The sequence below is a fragment of the Dipodomys ordii genome, unplaced genomic scaffold, assembly GCF_000151885.1.
Source record: "Dipodomys ordii isolate 6190 unplaced genomic scaffold, Dord_2.0 Scaffold183, whole genome shotgun sequence".
Classification (NCBI taxonomy): domain Eukaryota; kingdom Metazoa; phylum Chordata; class Mammalia; order Rodentia; family Heteromyidae; genus Dipodomys; species Dipodomys ordii.
This window is the reverse complement of record NW_012267399.1, coordinates 1,155,534-1,169,924: the sequence shown is the minus strand read 5'-3', so window position 1 is coordinate 1,169,924 and position 14,391 is coordinate 1,155,534. Positions and strand designations below refer to the sequence as shown.

At 48.1% G+C, this 14,391-nt stretch overlaps 1 protein-coding gene across 4 annotated transcripts in view; it reads right to left on the bottom strand.

Moving 5' to 3' along the window:
- Positions 1-7,278: 7,278 nt before the first annotated feature.
- Positions 7,279-14,391, bottom strand: part of Plekha7 (pleckstrin homology domain containing, family A member 7) — a 215,440-nt gene continuing 208,327 nt past the window's right edge. For 3 of the 4 annotated variants that reach the window (XM_013034137.1, XM_013034139.1, XM_013034141.1), the window contains 4 exons: positions 12,937-13,070; positions 11,812-11,954; positions 10,383-10,493; positions 7,279-8,594 (listed from right to left, as the gene is read on the bottom strand). In XM_013034137.1, coding sequence (XP_012889591.1) covers positions 10,393-10,493; positions 11,812-11,954; positions 12,937-13,070 — 378 coding nt within the window. In that variant the 3' untranslated portion in view covers positions 7,279-8,594; positions 10,383-10,392. Of the gene's footprint in view, positions 8,600-10,382; positions 10,494-11,811; positions 11,955-12,936; positions 13,071-14,391 lie in introns of all 4 variants that reach the window. The other variant, XM_013034140.1, reaches the window with a different exon arrangement.

The window sequence follows — 14,391 nt, the reverse complement described above, 5'->3', positions numbered from 1 at the left end:
ATAACAACCTGATAATTCTGACCTGAGGTGAGTAGGCCTTCCAGTATAACTTCGATTTGACACCAGTGGGCAAGTCTCCATGAGGGTAAAGAAGTATTGATTATAACCATGACCATACATACCATGACCATACAGACCTAGACCTCTCTGCTATCCTCTTCTCCAAAGTGCCAAGGTCAGTGATCCATCGCACTGCATGAACACATGCATACTCATGCATCTCACAGCTCAGCGGGGGCTCACCCTATCAGCACCTTCCCCAGGTCTCTCTCTGCATTGTCACTCCAAGGCCAGCCCGTCTAGAATGGAGGCAGACATCACAGCCCATCCACTCACACCCTCCTCTCAGTGGTCAGCAAGCATCTGTGATAAGCTGGGCACTGAGCAAAGGGCAGACTTCCAGGAGCTTGAAGGCTGGCCAGTGAGACAGCTACTTGAGGACAATTCTGCATTGCAGAAGTCTCTAGTTGGCAAGCGTGTCAGTTTCCATTTGACTCACTGTCACCATTAACCATCTAAGAACAAGTTAAGAGAGGATTTATTTTAGTTCATGGTTATAGAGATTTCATCCCACAGTCCTTGGCTTCATTGATTCTGGGCTCATAAGCAGGGTACAACATCATACCTGATAGAGCTTCTCACTTTATGGTGGACAGAAAGCTCAGAAAGAGGAAAGGACAAGGAATCTATGACCTACTTCCTCCACCGAGGCCCCAGCACCTCCCCAAATAGTGCCACCAACTGGGGACCAAGTGCTCAATGCATGAGCCTGTGGGTGACATTTCATATTCAAGCCATAGCATTCTGCTACTGCCAATCCCACAAGGTTGTCTTACAATGAAAAATATACTGAGTCCCTCTCCAAGAGGGACAAAGCCTTAGTAATTCCAACACCATTGTCCCCAAACCAAAGTTCCAGACTAGAGTCTGAGACTCAAAGTAGACGCTTGAGCTGTAAGACCCTGTTAAATAGTTACAATGGTCAAGAGTAAAACATTCCCATTCCAAAAGTGGGGAGAATAGGGGCATCCAAAAGGGTAGACACAAGCCAGATTAAAACCAGCAGTAGCTCTCTGATGGCAGTCTGAACTCCAATGGGCGTGGGACACCTGGCCAGGACAGCGTTGTCTGTTGTAGTCCTCATGGCCTCTCTCCTGAGCTGACTCCACTTGTTGCCTGTGTCTTTCCTGGTAGACATGCCAGGTTCCTGGATCTCCAACATCCTGGGGGCTCGACTGCAGCTTAGGCTTCACACTCAAGGTTTTCTTAGAGACTATACCTGGAGAGACCCAGGCTCTGTCACACATAGATTGCTTGGTCTCTTGGTTTTCCTTTGAAATCTCAGTGGAAGCCTTAGTGACCTCACAATTCTATTGTTCATGCCTGCAAAACCAGTACACAAGTACTACATTGACAATGCTAAAGTCTGCTGCTAACTTGAGTAGAACCTGGTCCCCCTTGGACCACAGCTACAGTGGCCTCGGAAGTGTAGACTGTATTTGAACAAAGGGAAATGTTTCTCAAGGCAGCCCTGTGCAAGCAAGGTGCCTGGAGCTCTCTTTCCAAACTCTTTCCAATAAGCCTGAGATGGGCAGGTCTGACCAATCCTGGGATGTTCTCAACATCTCTTTCCTTTGGTTTCTTGTTTCTCTTTTTTTTTTTTTTGCCGGTAATTGGGCCTGAACTCTGGGTCTGGGTGCTGTCCCTCAGCTCTTCAGCTCAAGGTTAGCGCTCTACCACTGGAGCCACAGGGCCACTTCCGGCTTTTTCTGTTTATATGGTGCTGAAGAATCGAACCCAGGGCCTCATGCTTGCAAGGCATGCACTCTACCGCTGAGCTACCTTCCCAGCCCTCATGTTTCTCTTGAATGACATTAATCTCTTCAGAAATCAAGCCTTCCTTATCTCCAAATGTATAAACTTACCAACTTGTAAGATTTTCTTCTTTCTAATCTACATTTTGGTTTTGATTTGTAGTGTAATAAGTGTGAAAAAAAGCAGTCAGCAATAACTATGGCACAGCCTGAAAGCTACACTGGCCTTGAAATTCCTCTGCCAAATTAGTGAATCTATTATCTTTAAACTCAGACTAAGGCAAAGCCTCAGGACAGAGAAGAAACGTAGACAAGAAGAATGACAAAATGTACCAGAATGGTCTGCGTTCACATCTGAAACCTCCAGAGCACCATCTTTACCATTCACATTTCTACTGGCATTCTTGTTTTCTGAGCACCCACCATAATTGCTCATTAAGTAGAGCTTACAGCAATCTAAGCCTTTTCTATCCCACATCTCCAAACATTTCTAAATTCTTCCTATAAACCAGTTTCAAAGGCTTGGAAAAAAAAAAAAAAAGCAACACAACCTTATTCACAACAACAATCCTACTTCTCTGGTAGCAATTTTCTGTGTCAGTTACTTTTACATTGCTGTGACCAAATGCTAGAGAAAGACAACTTAAAGAGAAGAAGGGTTTATTTTAGCTCATGGATTCAGCTCAATCTTTGAGTCCACTGATTCTGAATCCATGTGAGATCATAAGAGTAGGAGGCATGTGGCAGAGGTTTTCTTATATCATGACAGACAGGAAAAAGAGGGGGGGGGAGGCCAGAGGCTTGATATAACCTCCAAAGGCTTAACTCCAATGACCTACTTCCTCCAACTAGGCTCCACCTTCTAAGGTTTCCAGCACCTCTCAAAATAGTGCCACCGGCTGAGGACCAAGGGATCAGCAGGAACCTATGGCAGACATTCCATACACAAATCATAACATCAAGGGTCATAGACACTATCTCATTTTGTAGTTTGTACACTAAGCAACTGAGAATGTGAAAATGATGCTGTGCCAATTCTAGGTTACCTTTCTTTTCCTTTCCTTTCCTTTCTCTCCTTTCCTTCCCTTTTCCTCTCTTTCCTTTCCCTTCCCTTCCTCCCTTCTTTCTTGTTTTTGAGACAGAGTCTCACTATGTAGTCCAGTCTGTCCTTCACCTAGAAATCCTCCTACCTCAGCCTCCCAAGCACTAAGATAGATGTGTGGCTCAGGCCTAGTATTTAAATATCTGACCGCTTTGCTTCCCTGGGAAGCCAGCTCAGATAAAATGTCCAGCTACCCCAATGCTTTCCTACTGTAAAAGATACTAGGCTGCTATTGGAGAGGCCAAGGGAGAGCGGACGCTGCCCAGCCATCCAGCTTGTCCAGCCACACCTGCTGCAGTGCCGCACATGTGAGCGAAGACACGGGGCAGCTCAGTCCTTGCCTTCCTTTCTGGAGCTAAAGATCTATCCAGCTGAGCACAAACAACCTCAAGCCAACTGAGATCATAAGCTGTTGTGGTATTAAGTCACCACGATGTTTTGGTACAGTTTACCATGCAGTAATAGATAAAGGAGAGAGAGCAGATCCCAAGGGAGGGAGGGAGGGAGAGAGACTACAGGCTGAAGAGCAGCCCTCACCAGCGTCAGGTAAACAAGCACAAGCTGCCCTACTACAGGCCAAAGAGATAGAAACTGAGGAAGCAGAACGGCTCCCACCCGTGTGCATACTGCAGTTGCAGGATGACAGTGAAGCGGCGGCGCTTCAGAGGGCTGCGGTTCGAAGGAGGCACCACACAGCGGGCAGAAGCAGCTTCCCTGGAATGAATGCACAGGCAGAGTGAGGGGCACGTTCATAGTAGTCATTTACTGCAAGAAGGAAAAAGTGAAGCCTGTGTGAGCTCACCTGAGGTGTCTGGGGCCTCTCTGGAATGACGCGGGAGACTCAGGCTGAGCCTCCCAGGATAAGCAGAGCAGGGAAGAGACCATGATATCTGAACTGTTGCTGTGACCAGTGGTTAGTGTGGCCTGGAGAAACACAGGCAACAGCAGAAAGGCCTGACAAAGAAAACGAATTCCAATATAGAGGGGGATGAAGGGGGGAGGGAGGATTATAGAACAAGGTGGTGGAACTTGGATATGAGGGGCAGAGATGGACCTAAAACCAGTTTTTCCTGTAATTCTGACTCCGCAGTGACTCCCCTCAGCCACTGTCTCAGAAGACAGGGCAGAGACTGGGCCAATAGGATCCTGCTAAGATGCTCAGGCCTGGGTTCTTTTGATACAGGACCTCATTTTCTGGATCCTCTGCCTGAGCTTGAGTTCTGCACCAAGGCAGAAGCTGCTTTCTACAGACAAAAGGCTGTAGGAGGAAGCAGACCCAGACAAACAAGAAGTTAGAACCTTGGTCAAAAGGAGCTGTATATCCTCAGTGAGCCACCACTGTGAGGAAAATGAGGCAACGTGAATAGTTCCAAGGCCCTGGGCTTGGGTAGTGAAGGGGCACTCACAACTAAAACATCCAAAGATAACACATAAGTGGGAGAATGGAGCTGTAAAGGGAAGGCATCTGGGATAGAACAGGGAGGTAGATCCAGGGCTGAGGATGGAAATAAGGTGTGTGTGTGTGATTGTGAATAGTTACAGCAGATTCTTGCCTGATGCTGGGACTTTTCTTCCATCTCAGCTCTAGGGTGATGTGGGGGACAGTGAGTGGGAGTGGCAAAGAGCCTCACTGGAGACTGCCCTGCTGCAGGGCAAGGTGTCCAAAGTGCTTCCTGTCCCGTGGAACTGTGCCGTGAAACCTTCGTGTCACTAAGCTGTCCCCATCGAGCTCAGAAAAGTCCCTTGTAGAGCCTGTGCTTCTTCCTAAGCTTGGGATTCAGCCTTTCCCCTAAAGCCTGGATCTCCCTCCCAAGGCCCAACTAGTCCACACCCTGTAGCCCAGGCCTCTGCCTCCACTTCCAGCCTCCTTCTGCAGCCTCATCTGCATTTAACATGCTTCCTTGTTGGGCTGTGGCAGGGAATACTCAACAGACTCGTATTAAAAATGCCCTTTAAAATTCAAAAGCTTTGAACTAAAGAAATACCTCAAGAAGTTTTCATGGAAAGTTCAGCTCTGCTGGTTCAATTCACTACACTTAGATGCACCTTTTCAAATAATAGGGAAAAAATGTAACAGGGTCAGACCCAATCAATATACTTGTTCAAACAGAATTGCGGGGACTGTGATGTGCGCACATTTTGTGCTCTGCCTTTGTACCTTGCCACTCGCTCTGAAGAAAGGTTTCTTTGCTAGAGGAGCAATGAAAGTGGGAGCCTTTTGAGAGGAGGCGGCAAAAGCGTGGCGTGTTTACCGCACTGGGAGGGGCTGCCATTTTTCATGTTTCCCCAGCCTGATCCCTTTGTTCTTTTCATATTGATGACGTGCAACCCACATTGGCAAAGTCCCCTGCAAAGCCCCACATCTGACGCTGAGTTAAACAGAGGGCTCCTAGCATTGGCCTGCTGTATCTCAGAAATGTGATTTGTAGATTAGACAAATAATTTGCCTCCTCTTTCCCACCCTTGGTGTGAACACAAAAGGACTTACCTTGGAGTACTGTGCTGTGGTTCAGGAAACTCCCAGAGCCCAGGATGCTCTTGTCTGGCTGAGAGAGGATCTGGATCCACTCTCTCCCCTCCTCTACATACCTTCCTTCTCTAACCTGACCGGGAAAGGCTGCAGGCCCCTGGATTGCATCTGTGGACAGATGAGTCCTTGGCCTTGAGCTGCCATCAAAAATAGCCAGGATAAACAACTCCAAAGAAACCAGCTTACCTGAAGACAGCCAAGGCCTTAGCAGGAAGGGAAGGGGCCAGATGCAGCTCACACGCCCTCAGCCAGTCACCAACGCAGGCAGCAGAGGAAATGGCAAGAACTAGATATTTGTTTTCCGCGTCTAGTTGGTGTGTCCTCACAAACTGAACATACAGTACCATCATTTAAATGATGTCTGATGTACTGAGGACATTGACAGTCTGGGAGGATCAAGTAGGGGTTAGGAAAAGACTTTATTCCTATCCTAATCCCTGTTTGAGACTAGATCTTAAAATGGTCTTGTTGGTTCTTACTAAAAAAAAAAACAGTCATCCTGGGCCTGAACCTAGGTTAAAATTAGAATTAAGAGGTCACCAAATGGATGTGAGAAGAGTGAATTTACATTCTCTTCACCAGCCGCGATCCCACTGTTTCTCTGTCCAGAATCTAGGTTTCCATGTCAGGAAGTGAAGTTGGACTCTCTGGAGTTTTCCAGCATCATCCCCATCCTGAAGTATGCATAGTGCCTTCACGAAGGCCCCATCTTACCTGTGACAGCCAGAGAATCAGTCCCTCTCGGAGGTAGAAAAGGGCCAGGCCATGCTGCCTCTTACAGATGAACTGGCCTGTAGCTTTTCTCAACCATGGTACTTTCTGCCTGCTGTGACTGAGGGTCTCTCACACTCGGCAGATTGAAACTGATTCTCATAGCACAGTCTATACCCATTCCCCGACAGAACATTCTGGAAAAGGCAGCTAGTGTAACCATGTTCCCTCATACACAGGATTGCAGGTGTGAAACAAAAAACAAGACCAACAGTAAAGAACCATTGATAGGCTTTTGCAGAGAAAATGTCCACAGATGGTGAGCTGTGGGATGGTTATTATGGCTCTTGCTTCTTATGGGCTTTTTAATTTTTATTTTTGAAGCCATTGCACTCAGTCTTGGAATCAGCTCCTCACCCCTTTCATCTGTTCTGGAGACATTTCCAACTAATGTTTAAAACTAGAGAAGTGTTTCTTTTTTTTTAACTTTAAAATTAAGATCAGTGTCTATAAAAGCAGTGGTATCTTCTGTCCAAAGTGTCTTGGAATCTACTTTCTCCAGTTTAAATACTTGGAAAGTCATTCCAAAACCTCGGATGCTCTTCTTGGCAGTGAAGAAAAATGGTCATAACAACAAGCTTTGAAATATACACATCCCTAAACCAAACTGGCCTCCTGCCTTCCGCTTTTAGCATACATCACAAGTCAAAACGAATTAAATGCAAATCCAGTTTGCAATGGTCCGTCACTAACTCGCTTCATTGGGATGAGCCCGTGGTGTGTGGGTTGGACAGGGGCCCGGGCATCCCCAGTGCTGTCTTGGATTGGATTACAGTCTGCCTGCCAAATTGGCCCCACACAAGAGTCCACAGTCTGGTGGCTCCTTGACTAGGGTAGGGCGGAGGGCACCCTGTCCAGTTGCCAAAACCTACCCTGCTTTCTCCAGGCCTCCCTAGTCATTCAAGTGTCAAGGAATTGTCATCAGGAAAAACAACCCAAGTGCTGAAGAACCAGACAAGCAGCTGGAAGAGGTGATACTGAGGATTTTCCCAAGAAATGAAAAAGCACACAAGCCATCAGGAGAGAATTTAGTCAGCAAGAAGCAGGAAACACATCGGGTTAATATTTTAATCTGTGTATCACTTTTTTTTTTTTGCAAACCATTAACACTTTTATTTAAATTAGCTTTTTCTCGCAAAATATTCATTTCCTTTTTCCAACAAAATCTTATAAAGGCAAAAAATAAAATTTTATTTTGGCAAATGTCATGAAGTTGATATTGGCAGCATATGGAGTTAGTTAAAAATAGTAACTTCTAAATATATTCAAGATTTTTTTTTCTGAGTTTAGTCAAATTTTCATCTAAAGAGTGGCTCCACCCAACAGAGGTAATTTTTTTTTCCTTTTTAAACATTATTTCTTATATGAAGAATATCATGAGACAACTTAAATAAAGGACCAGAAACACTTAGCCTGGCTTGGTGGCCGCCTTATTTGGGCTGAAAGTCAAGTCAAAGTCCTGCCATCTTGGCCCTCCTGGTGACAAGCGCTTTGCCTGTTCTCTTCCCACCAGACCCATGCCTAGGGAAGCTGTCCTGGATTTCTCCAGGGAAGACAACAGAAGTGCTCCTGTCTGGAGGGACGTCATTCAGTCAGGCACCTTTAGGTAGACTCCACCCAGTGTGGAGTTTATTGCTCTGATACAGTACAGTTGCTTCTTCTTACCTTTTCTGTGTATCTTCGATGTATGTTTTCTAATGAAGCCAATTTTGTTGTTGTTGTTTTTTCTGAGAAGAGTGCTTTGCTGAAGTTGTGGAGTCCAAAGCTCTTGAACAGTGTTGTCCTAAACCTAAACCAACGTCCAAGGCTCCATGCACCATCCTGGTAGAGATGCACCCACAGCGGGCTGTCACGGCAGGAATGCTGAGCTCTATAGCCGTGGTCCCCTCTTTTCCTGGACAACATGCCAACAAATCTGATGTATTCTCAAGCCCAATTTTCACCTGAGTTCATTAGCAATTGGACTGGCCTCTGCTTTCCCTCCAATCCCTACCTGCTATTCCAGTAGTACCCGAATCTATAAGCACAACTACAAAATCCTGCAGCCTCACCTTTCTAGCCACTCAGCCCTTGAGATGAACATTATAAAATACATTCTGATTCTAAAATACAGTGTCAGTATTTTACAGCCTATGTCAAAAGTGCCTTTGTCACATGTAAAAAGGAGTCTGAACTAAACAGGTGGGTATATGTTGGACCGATCCCTGTGAGCAATGCCCCGTGTTGGGCTGTTTCTTCTGCCAGCCAGGACCCCTGCTTAGCTGGAAGCGTTTTCTGAGGGGGAAGAATAGCTGATCTCCAGGGAGGAAGCTGATGCCAGTGGGTCCCCGATTCCAGGCTCCTCTGCGCACTGGGCCAGTCACGGATCAGTCACTGCCTGGGCTGACAAAAAGCACAAGAGACAATGAGAAGCTGGAGACGCCATGTTCATGTCCAGAGAGCTGGCGGTGGGCATGTCTGTGCACACATGACTAACAGGATGGCAGACAAAGCAGCAGAGCAGGGAGGTTAGGCATTGAGGCCGCTTGCGAAGGGACTCTGAGCTTCTAGGAGTCACTCTAGGTATGGGACTTTGCTCCCTCTCTAACTCTTGATACATGCTGGCCCTAAATTGGTTCCTTGTGCACTAGGGAAAAGGACCTGGGCAAGGCCCTGGAGTTATCATGTCTCTACCTCTTCATTCACTGAATGATTGTATGGATCTCACCTAAAAACAGAGTGGTCAAATGCTCCCCTAACAAAACTGCTCAAGAAAAACATGGATAGCCTCTGAAATGCAAAGCAATGGATGGGCGGGATGGGGTGGGGGTGGGTGGAGAAGGTGATGGTCAAGAGCAAGAGGGAGTGGAGACTCTCCAAAGTCTGTTCCTGCACCAATGTCTCCCTGCTCAGGTATTAGGAGAAACCACAGACAGGCTCAGGACACCAGTTGACACACTTCCCCAAGGTTTTTCAGTTATCGGTCTCTGCTCTCACTTCCTGAGGGCTGAGCCCAACAAGGCTCACATCTTCCTTCAACCTTCAGGCTACCTGAGGCCCACTGACTACTCCAAAGCTGAGGGAACACCTGGGCTGAGGATGCCCACCAAAAATCAAGCTCTCACCCCCAGCAATGCCAATACTGTCCCTCACTAGTCTTGTAGAGCTCCCAGACAAGTCCATGAGTGGTGATGGAGAACAGAGGCTCTGGGCTCACACCAAAGGGCTGTGAATCCTCACACTTACAAGCTGCGACTCCTTGGGAAAATCCCTCAGGTCTCTGAGCTTCGTTCCTCATCTGTAAAATGGGGAGTGAATATCTTCATGGGGTTGTTGTATGGCTCCAACTATGCTTGGCACATAGTAGGCATTCAACAAGATGAACCATAAGCATGTATGAAGGGCAGAGAGGGGAGTGCTTTACAGATGACAAGTTGGGCTACCAAGGATGGGCCTGCCAGGATCCCTGGTCTGACCTTCCATTGTCAAAGTGAGGCAATGGACTCAGTCGCAGCAGCAGCACACGTCAGCTAGACACTTAGTCTGTGGGCTCCTGTCCTGCTCTGTTCCTCATCTCCTAAAGCTCAGGGGAGCAGGTGGTACTGGAACATCCTGCCTCACTAGGGCCAAGTCACATGGCCCTGGGCTTCCCCCTTTTCTCCTCCCTATGGTGTTCAATGACAAAAACAACATGGTCAGTGACACCAGTACTGGGGGACCTAGAATGAGCCCAATCACCACACTAGGCCTCAGCTTCACCATCTGTAAACCTGGACTTTTTCCAGTCTGGAAGTTCCTTAACTGCCCCAGCTAAAGCCCTTTTTCTTCATCCCTGGAGTCTGGCAGTGTGAGCTGTACTGGCCCACGAGGTACCATGCCGCCCTTGGGAGCAGAGCAGGATGAGAGGACACACTGCAATCTGGAGACTCAGTGAGTGATGCAAGGGCCTGGATGGCAGACCATTGTGTTGGGGCCCCTGGAGACTGAGTTTCTGAAAAGGCCTAGCTTTTCCACTTGCCTACCATTTGGGCACCACAACCCCCCCACTCCCCAACGGCCGCAGTACCAATGGAGGAAGCGTCAGCAGGCAGCACTGCAGTTAGCTCATGGCAGCAGGAAGGAAGAAGGGGGCATGCTCACACTAGGCACAGCAGTGATCAGCACGGGGACCCAGGCGAGCTCTTACTTGGAAGGTGTTAGACAAAGGTGTAGTGGAGTCCGTTGCTTAAGGGGGGGTAAGGTGGCACCGTCCTGGAGGACAGGGGGCCTTTAGGCGGGAGGAGGGCCAGCTGCTGCACTAGACGGAGCACACAGGAATCAAGCGACGTGTTAGACTCATCTGCCCCCACAGAACCAGATGCCCCACTTTCTAGGACAGGGTGGCCTGGGCCCCAACCTAGGCTCCACTGCCACCCACTAATAACCTGTGTCTGGATTGCCTGTAGCTTTTGATGATGTCCTGAGATGGGAGAGAGAGCAAGGCAAGGCAAGACGCAGAAGATCATCACTGAATGGGCAGTGAGAAAGGCTGGCCATCGCGTGGAGGGTGTGAGGGCAGGAGTGCTGGTCCGCTGCGGAATGCGGTTGGGGACGGGCAGGGGCAGATCCAGAGTCAGAGCGAGCACAGCAGAGAGGAGGGCTCCTCCTTAGGAAGGAGCTCAGAGGTTGCTGGGATGAGCTCCAGGATCATTAGGAGGAAGGGTCTGGATGTCTGACCACCTCTCAGCTCACTCAGCATATCCTTGAAGGGAATGGAGGTGGAAGGGATTTCAGGGACTCAGCTCAATTAGGATACAGGGGACAAAACTCAGGCCCTTCCTTTTGTCATTGGTCAGTCCCATGACCTGCAGCATGCAAAGCTGCTCCCGTACCAGGAACTTCCCAGGACCAATGGCCATAATCTACAGGCCCCATCTTAGGCCACTTCTCAATCCTGTGGTCAGGACTGAAGCACTGGAAGAGACTGTGACGCCACTTCAGATTTTATGACTGCTCCAATCCCTGAAGGAGCACAGCTGGCCAGGGCACACCCTAAACGCAGTCTGTGGGTGCAACTGCGAGAAACAACACTAGGTAGACTGGAAAGGCACCCACCCAGGGGGAGGTGTGGGTAGAGGGAAGCCCTTTTCCTGGCTGAGAGAAAGCAGTCTTTTTACAAACATACAGGCATGTGTGCATGCACACGTGCGTGCACACACACTTCTACAGCAACTGGCCAGAAAAGCCACACTTCCTGAGTCCTGTGTTCTGGCACCCCACACTTGGATAGGATAAACAGTGGTTTGGTTTATGGACCTGAACAGGGCTAGAGGGGCCCTCTTCTGTCTTGCCTTCAGCAAGCAACTACAACACTAAGGGGTTTTCTGCCCCCCTTCTCCATAAGGACACATACTTTAGACCCCGCCCTTTGATTCAAGTGCATAAAAAAACCTAAAGTCAAATAGCAATACCAATCCCTCCAGAAACAAGATCCCCTCTAGGCAGAAGAACACACTGCTGGCTTTAACTGCCAACTTCTATTGACTCCCTGGCTCTGGGATGGGCCATGCTAGGAATAAGCCCCAAGGAGCAGAGAGTAAGTACAGAGAACTGGGAGCTGGCACCCACAGCCTTACCTGCCACCTGCTTGCTGCGCTGGGAGGCCTCAGAGGCCAGGGCATAGGAGATGTTGATGATGCGTTCCTGCTCCTGAAGTTGTGAGTCCAGGTCGGCCAGGCTATTTCGGTCCTGACCTGATGTTGGCTGCAGGTTGCACATGCTGCAAGGTCCAGAGAACAGGCATTGGCCCTCACTTGCCCTGAGCATGAGCCTCAGGAGACAGGAGGTTCTCAATACTTTGGTGGGGAGGACACTGGGGGGACACTGTGGGTATCAGATATAAACAGCACTTTTTCTAGAGATACAGAAGTACATGCTTCTTCCCAATAATCATAGCTTTGTTCTTGTTTTAGGAAGAGCACAGGCCTTATGTTAAGGGTACCTGACTAATTCAGACACAAAACAGCTAATTCAAGCTGGGTGCCAATGGCTCAAAAGTTAATTCCAAGCTACTCAGGATGCTGAGGGTCATGGTTTGAAGCCAGTCTGGGCAGGAAAGCCCTTGAGATACTCATCTCCAATTAACTACCAAAAACAAAAACAAAAAAAAAAAAAACCGTAAGTGGAGCTGTGGCTCAAGTGATAGAGTGCTAGCCTTGAGCAAAGAAGCTCAGGGACAGTGCCCAGGCTCTGATTTCAAGCCCCAGAAGCAACATATGCACATGCACACACAGACACATACACTCACACACACACAGAACTAACATAGCTCTCAATGGATCATGGGACAGAAAAGCCATCTTTGAGGATCCCAGTTCTATATCCAAGGTAGGCTAAGGCTCTGGTTCCCTCAGGACAAGACTGAGGCTCCTGCTCTGATCTTGGGGTCTGTGTGAAAAACCTTAGGCCCAAATGTTCAGAGAACTGTGACTAGAGCTGATATCCAACTAGATCTTCACGGCCACACGTGGTTCTACTTCAGTCATTGGGGGTCAGTCATGTGGGGGTGAGGGTCAAGAACAGGGGCGTCCCTTGGGTTTTCAGAACTTTGCAAGTGTCCCAGGCTGATGTGAATTGCCTCATCTAATGAGTGTAGCCCACCTAAGACAAAGCATACACCCAGCCAATCTTCCCCACACCCACCATAGGTGAGACACTCCCCATGGCCAGGGCTGCCCAGACAGGAGCAAGTGAGGGCTGACCTTGACCGAGCTAGGATGTTGCGAATCTTTTCGGCTTTTCGATACCGTGCTTGCAGCTCCTCAAGGCTGGGTGGTTCTTCCGGATCCAGCTCCACATAGCGCTCGGGGATGGAGACCTTCTCAGGTTTGGAGAGCTGGGAGAGGCCCAGAAATAGAGGGGAAAGCTCAGATGTTCTTGTTTGGCACCCACTTTCCCACCCCTTCCCCAGGCTGAAATGAACAGAGTTCACAGAGGTGGAATAGTTTGCTAATTAGCCAAAGTCAGTCAACTGTAGAATTGGAATTTGAATCTGGGTCTCATGCCGAAGCCCACGTTATTCCCACTGCTCAAGACAACCTCCTATAGACCAAGTGAAGGGAAAATGAGTGCAAACAAAGGAAACAGCTGCACTGAGGCATTTGGTAGAAAACTGTAATCCTCAGAGCAGGCTAGAAGACCTATTGATCGGAACCTCTGTAGCCTCCCAGGCTCACCAACCCAGCAATTTGCCCAGTGTCCCTCCCAGCACAGGGACTCCTTCCCTGCTCGTCCCCTGCCTGGGGTACTCTTCTTTCACAACCTCACCCTGAGAAGCCTGCTCTGATTCTTCTCCCTATCCCCCACGGTCTAATGCAGGGACCTGGCACTTGCCCTCAGCCCTTCGTGGATAGATGACAAATAAAGAAATGGAAAAGATAAAAGGAAGTGACACTGCAATCTGTCCTACAAAAAAATAAAAAAGAAATTCTTCTAGCTGGGCGCTGGTGGCTCCCGCCTGTAATCCTAACTACTCAGGAGGCTGAGTTCTGAGGATCACAGTTCAAAGCCAGCCCAGGCAAGTAAGTCTGTGAGACTCTTACCTCCAATAAACCACTAGAAAACCAGAAGTGGTGCTGTGGCTCAAGTGGAAGAGTATTAGCCTTGAGCTGAAGAGCTCAGGGACAGTACCCAGGCCCAAAGTTCAAGCCCCACGGCCGACAAAAATAAAATAAATAAATAAATAATTCTTTTAATCTAGATAGTAGGCAGTTCTACTATATCTACTGTTTTCTAGAGCAACTGGCCTTGAACTCCTTCCCTCTCCAGTATCTTACTCTCATAGTGTCAAACAGCTGGATGAAATCTTGTTCAGAGCGAAAAACTACTGCTAAAGTCAACTCTTGCATGCTCATATTAAAATAGGATTGGTTGGAGAATACAAAAAACAAGCCAAATCCAGTTATGGAACAAATCTGGTCTTAGATTTGTCAAAGGAAAAAACAACTGGTCTAGGTGCACATGAAATGAGTCTGTAGAAACACTGAAACAAGGACACAGGATGACCCATTGCAACAATGATACCCACAAGACAGTAAGTTGGAAATGAATTTTACAACTTTAGGGAGTGGGGAGGAGTAAGGAGGTGGGGGAGGAAGGGATAGTGGGAGAACTACAAAGGAGGGGGTAGCAATGCTCAACAAGAAATGTACTCATTG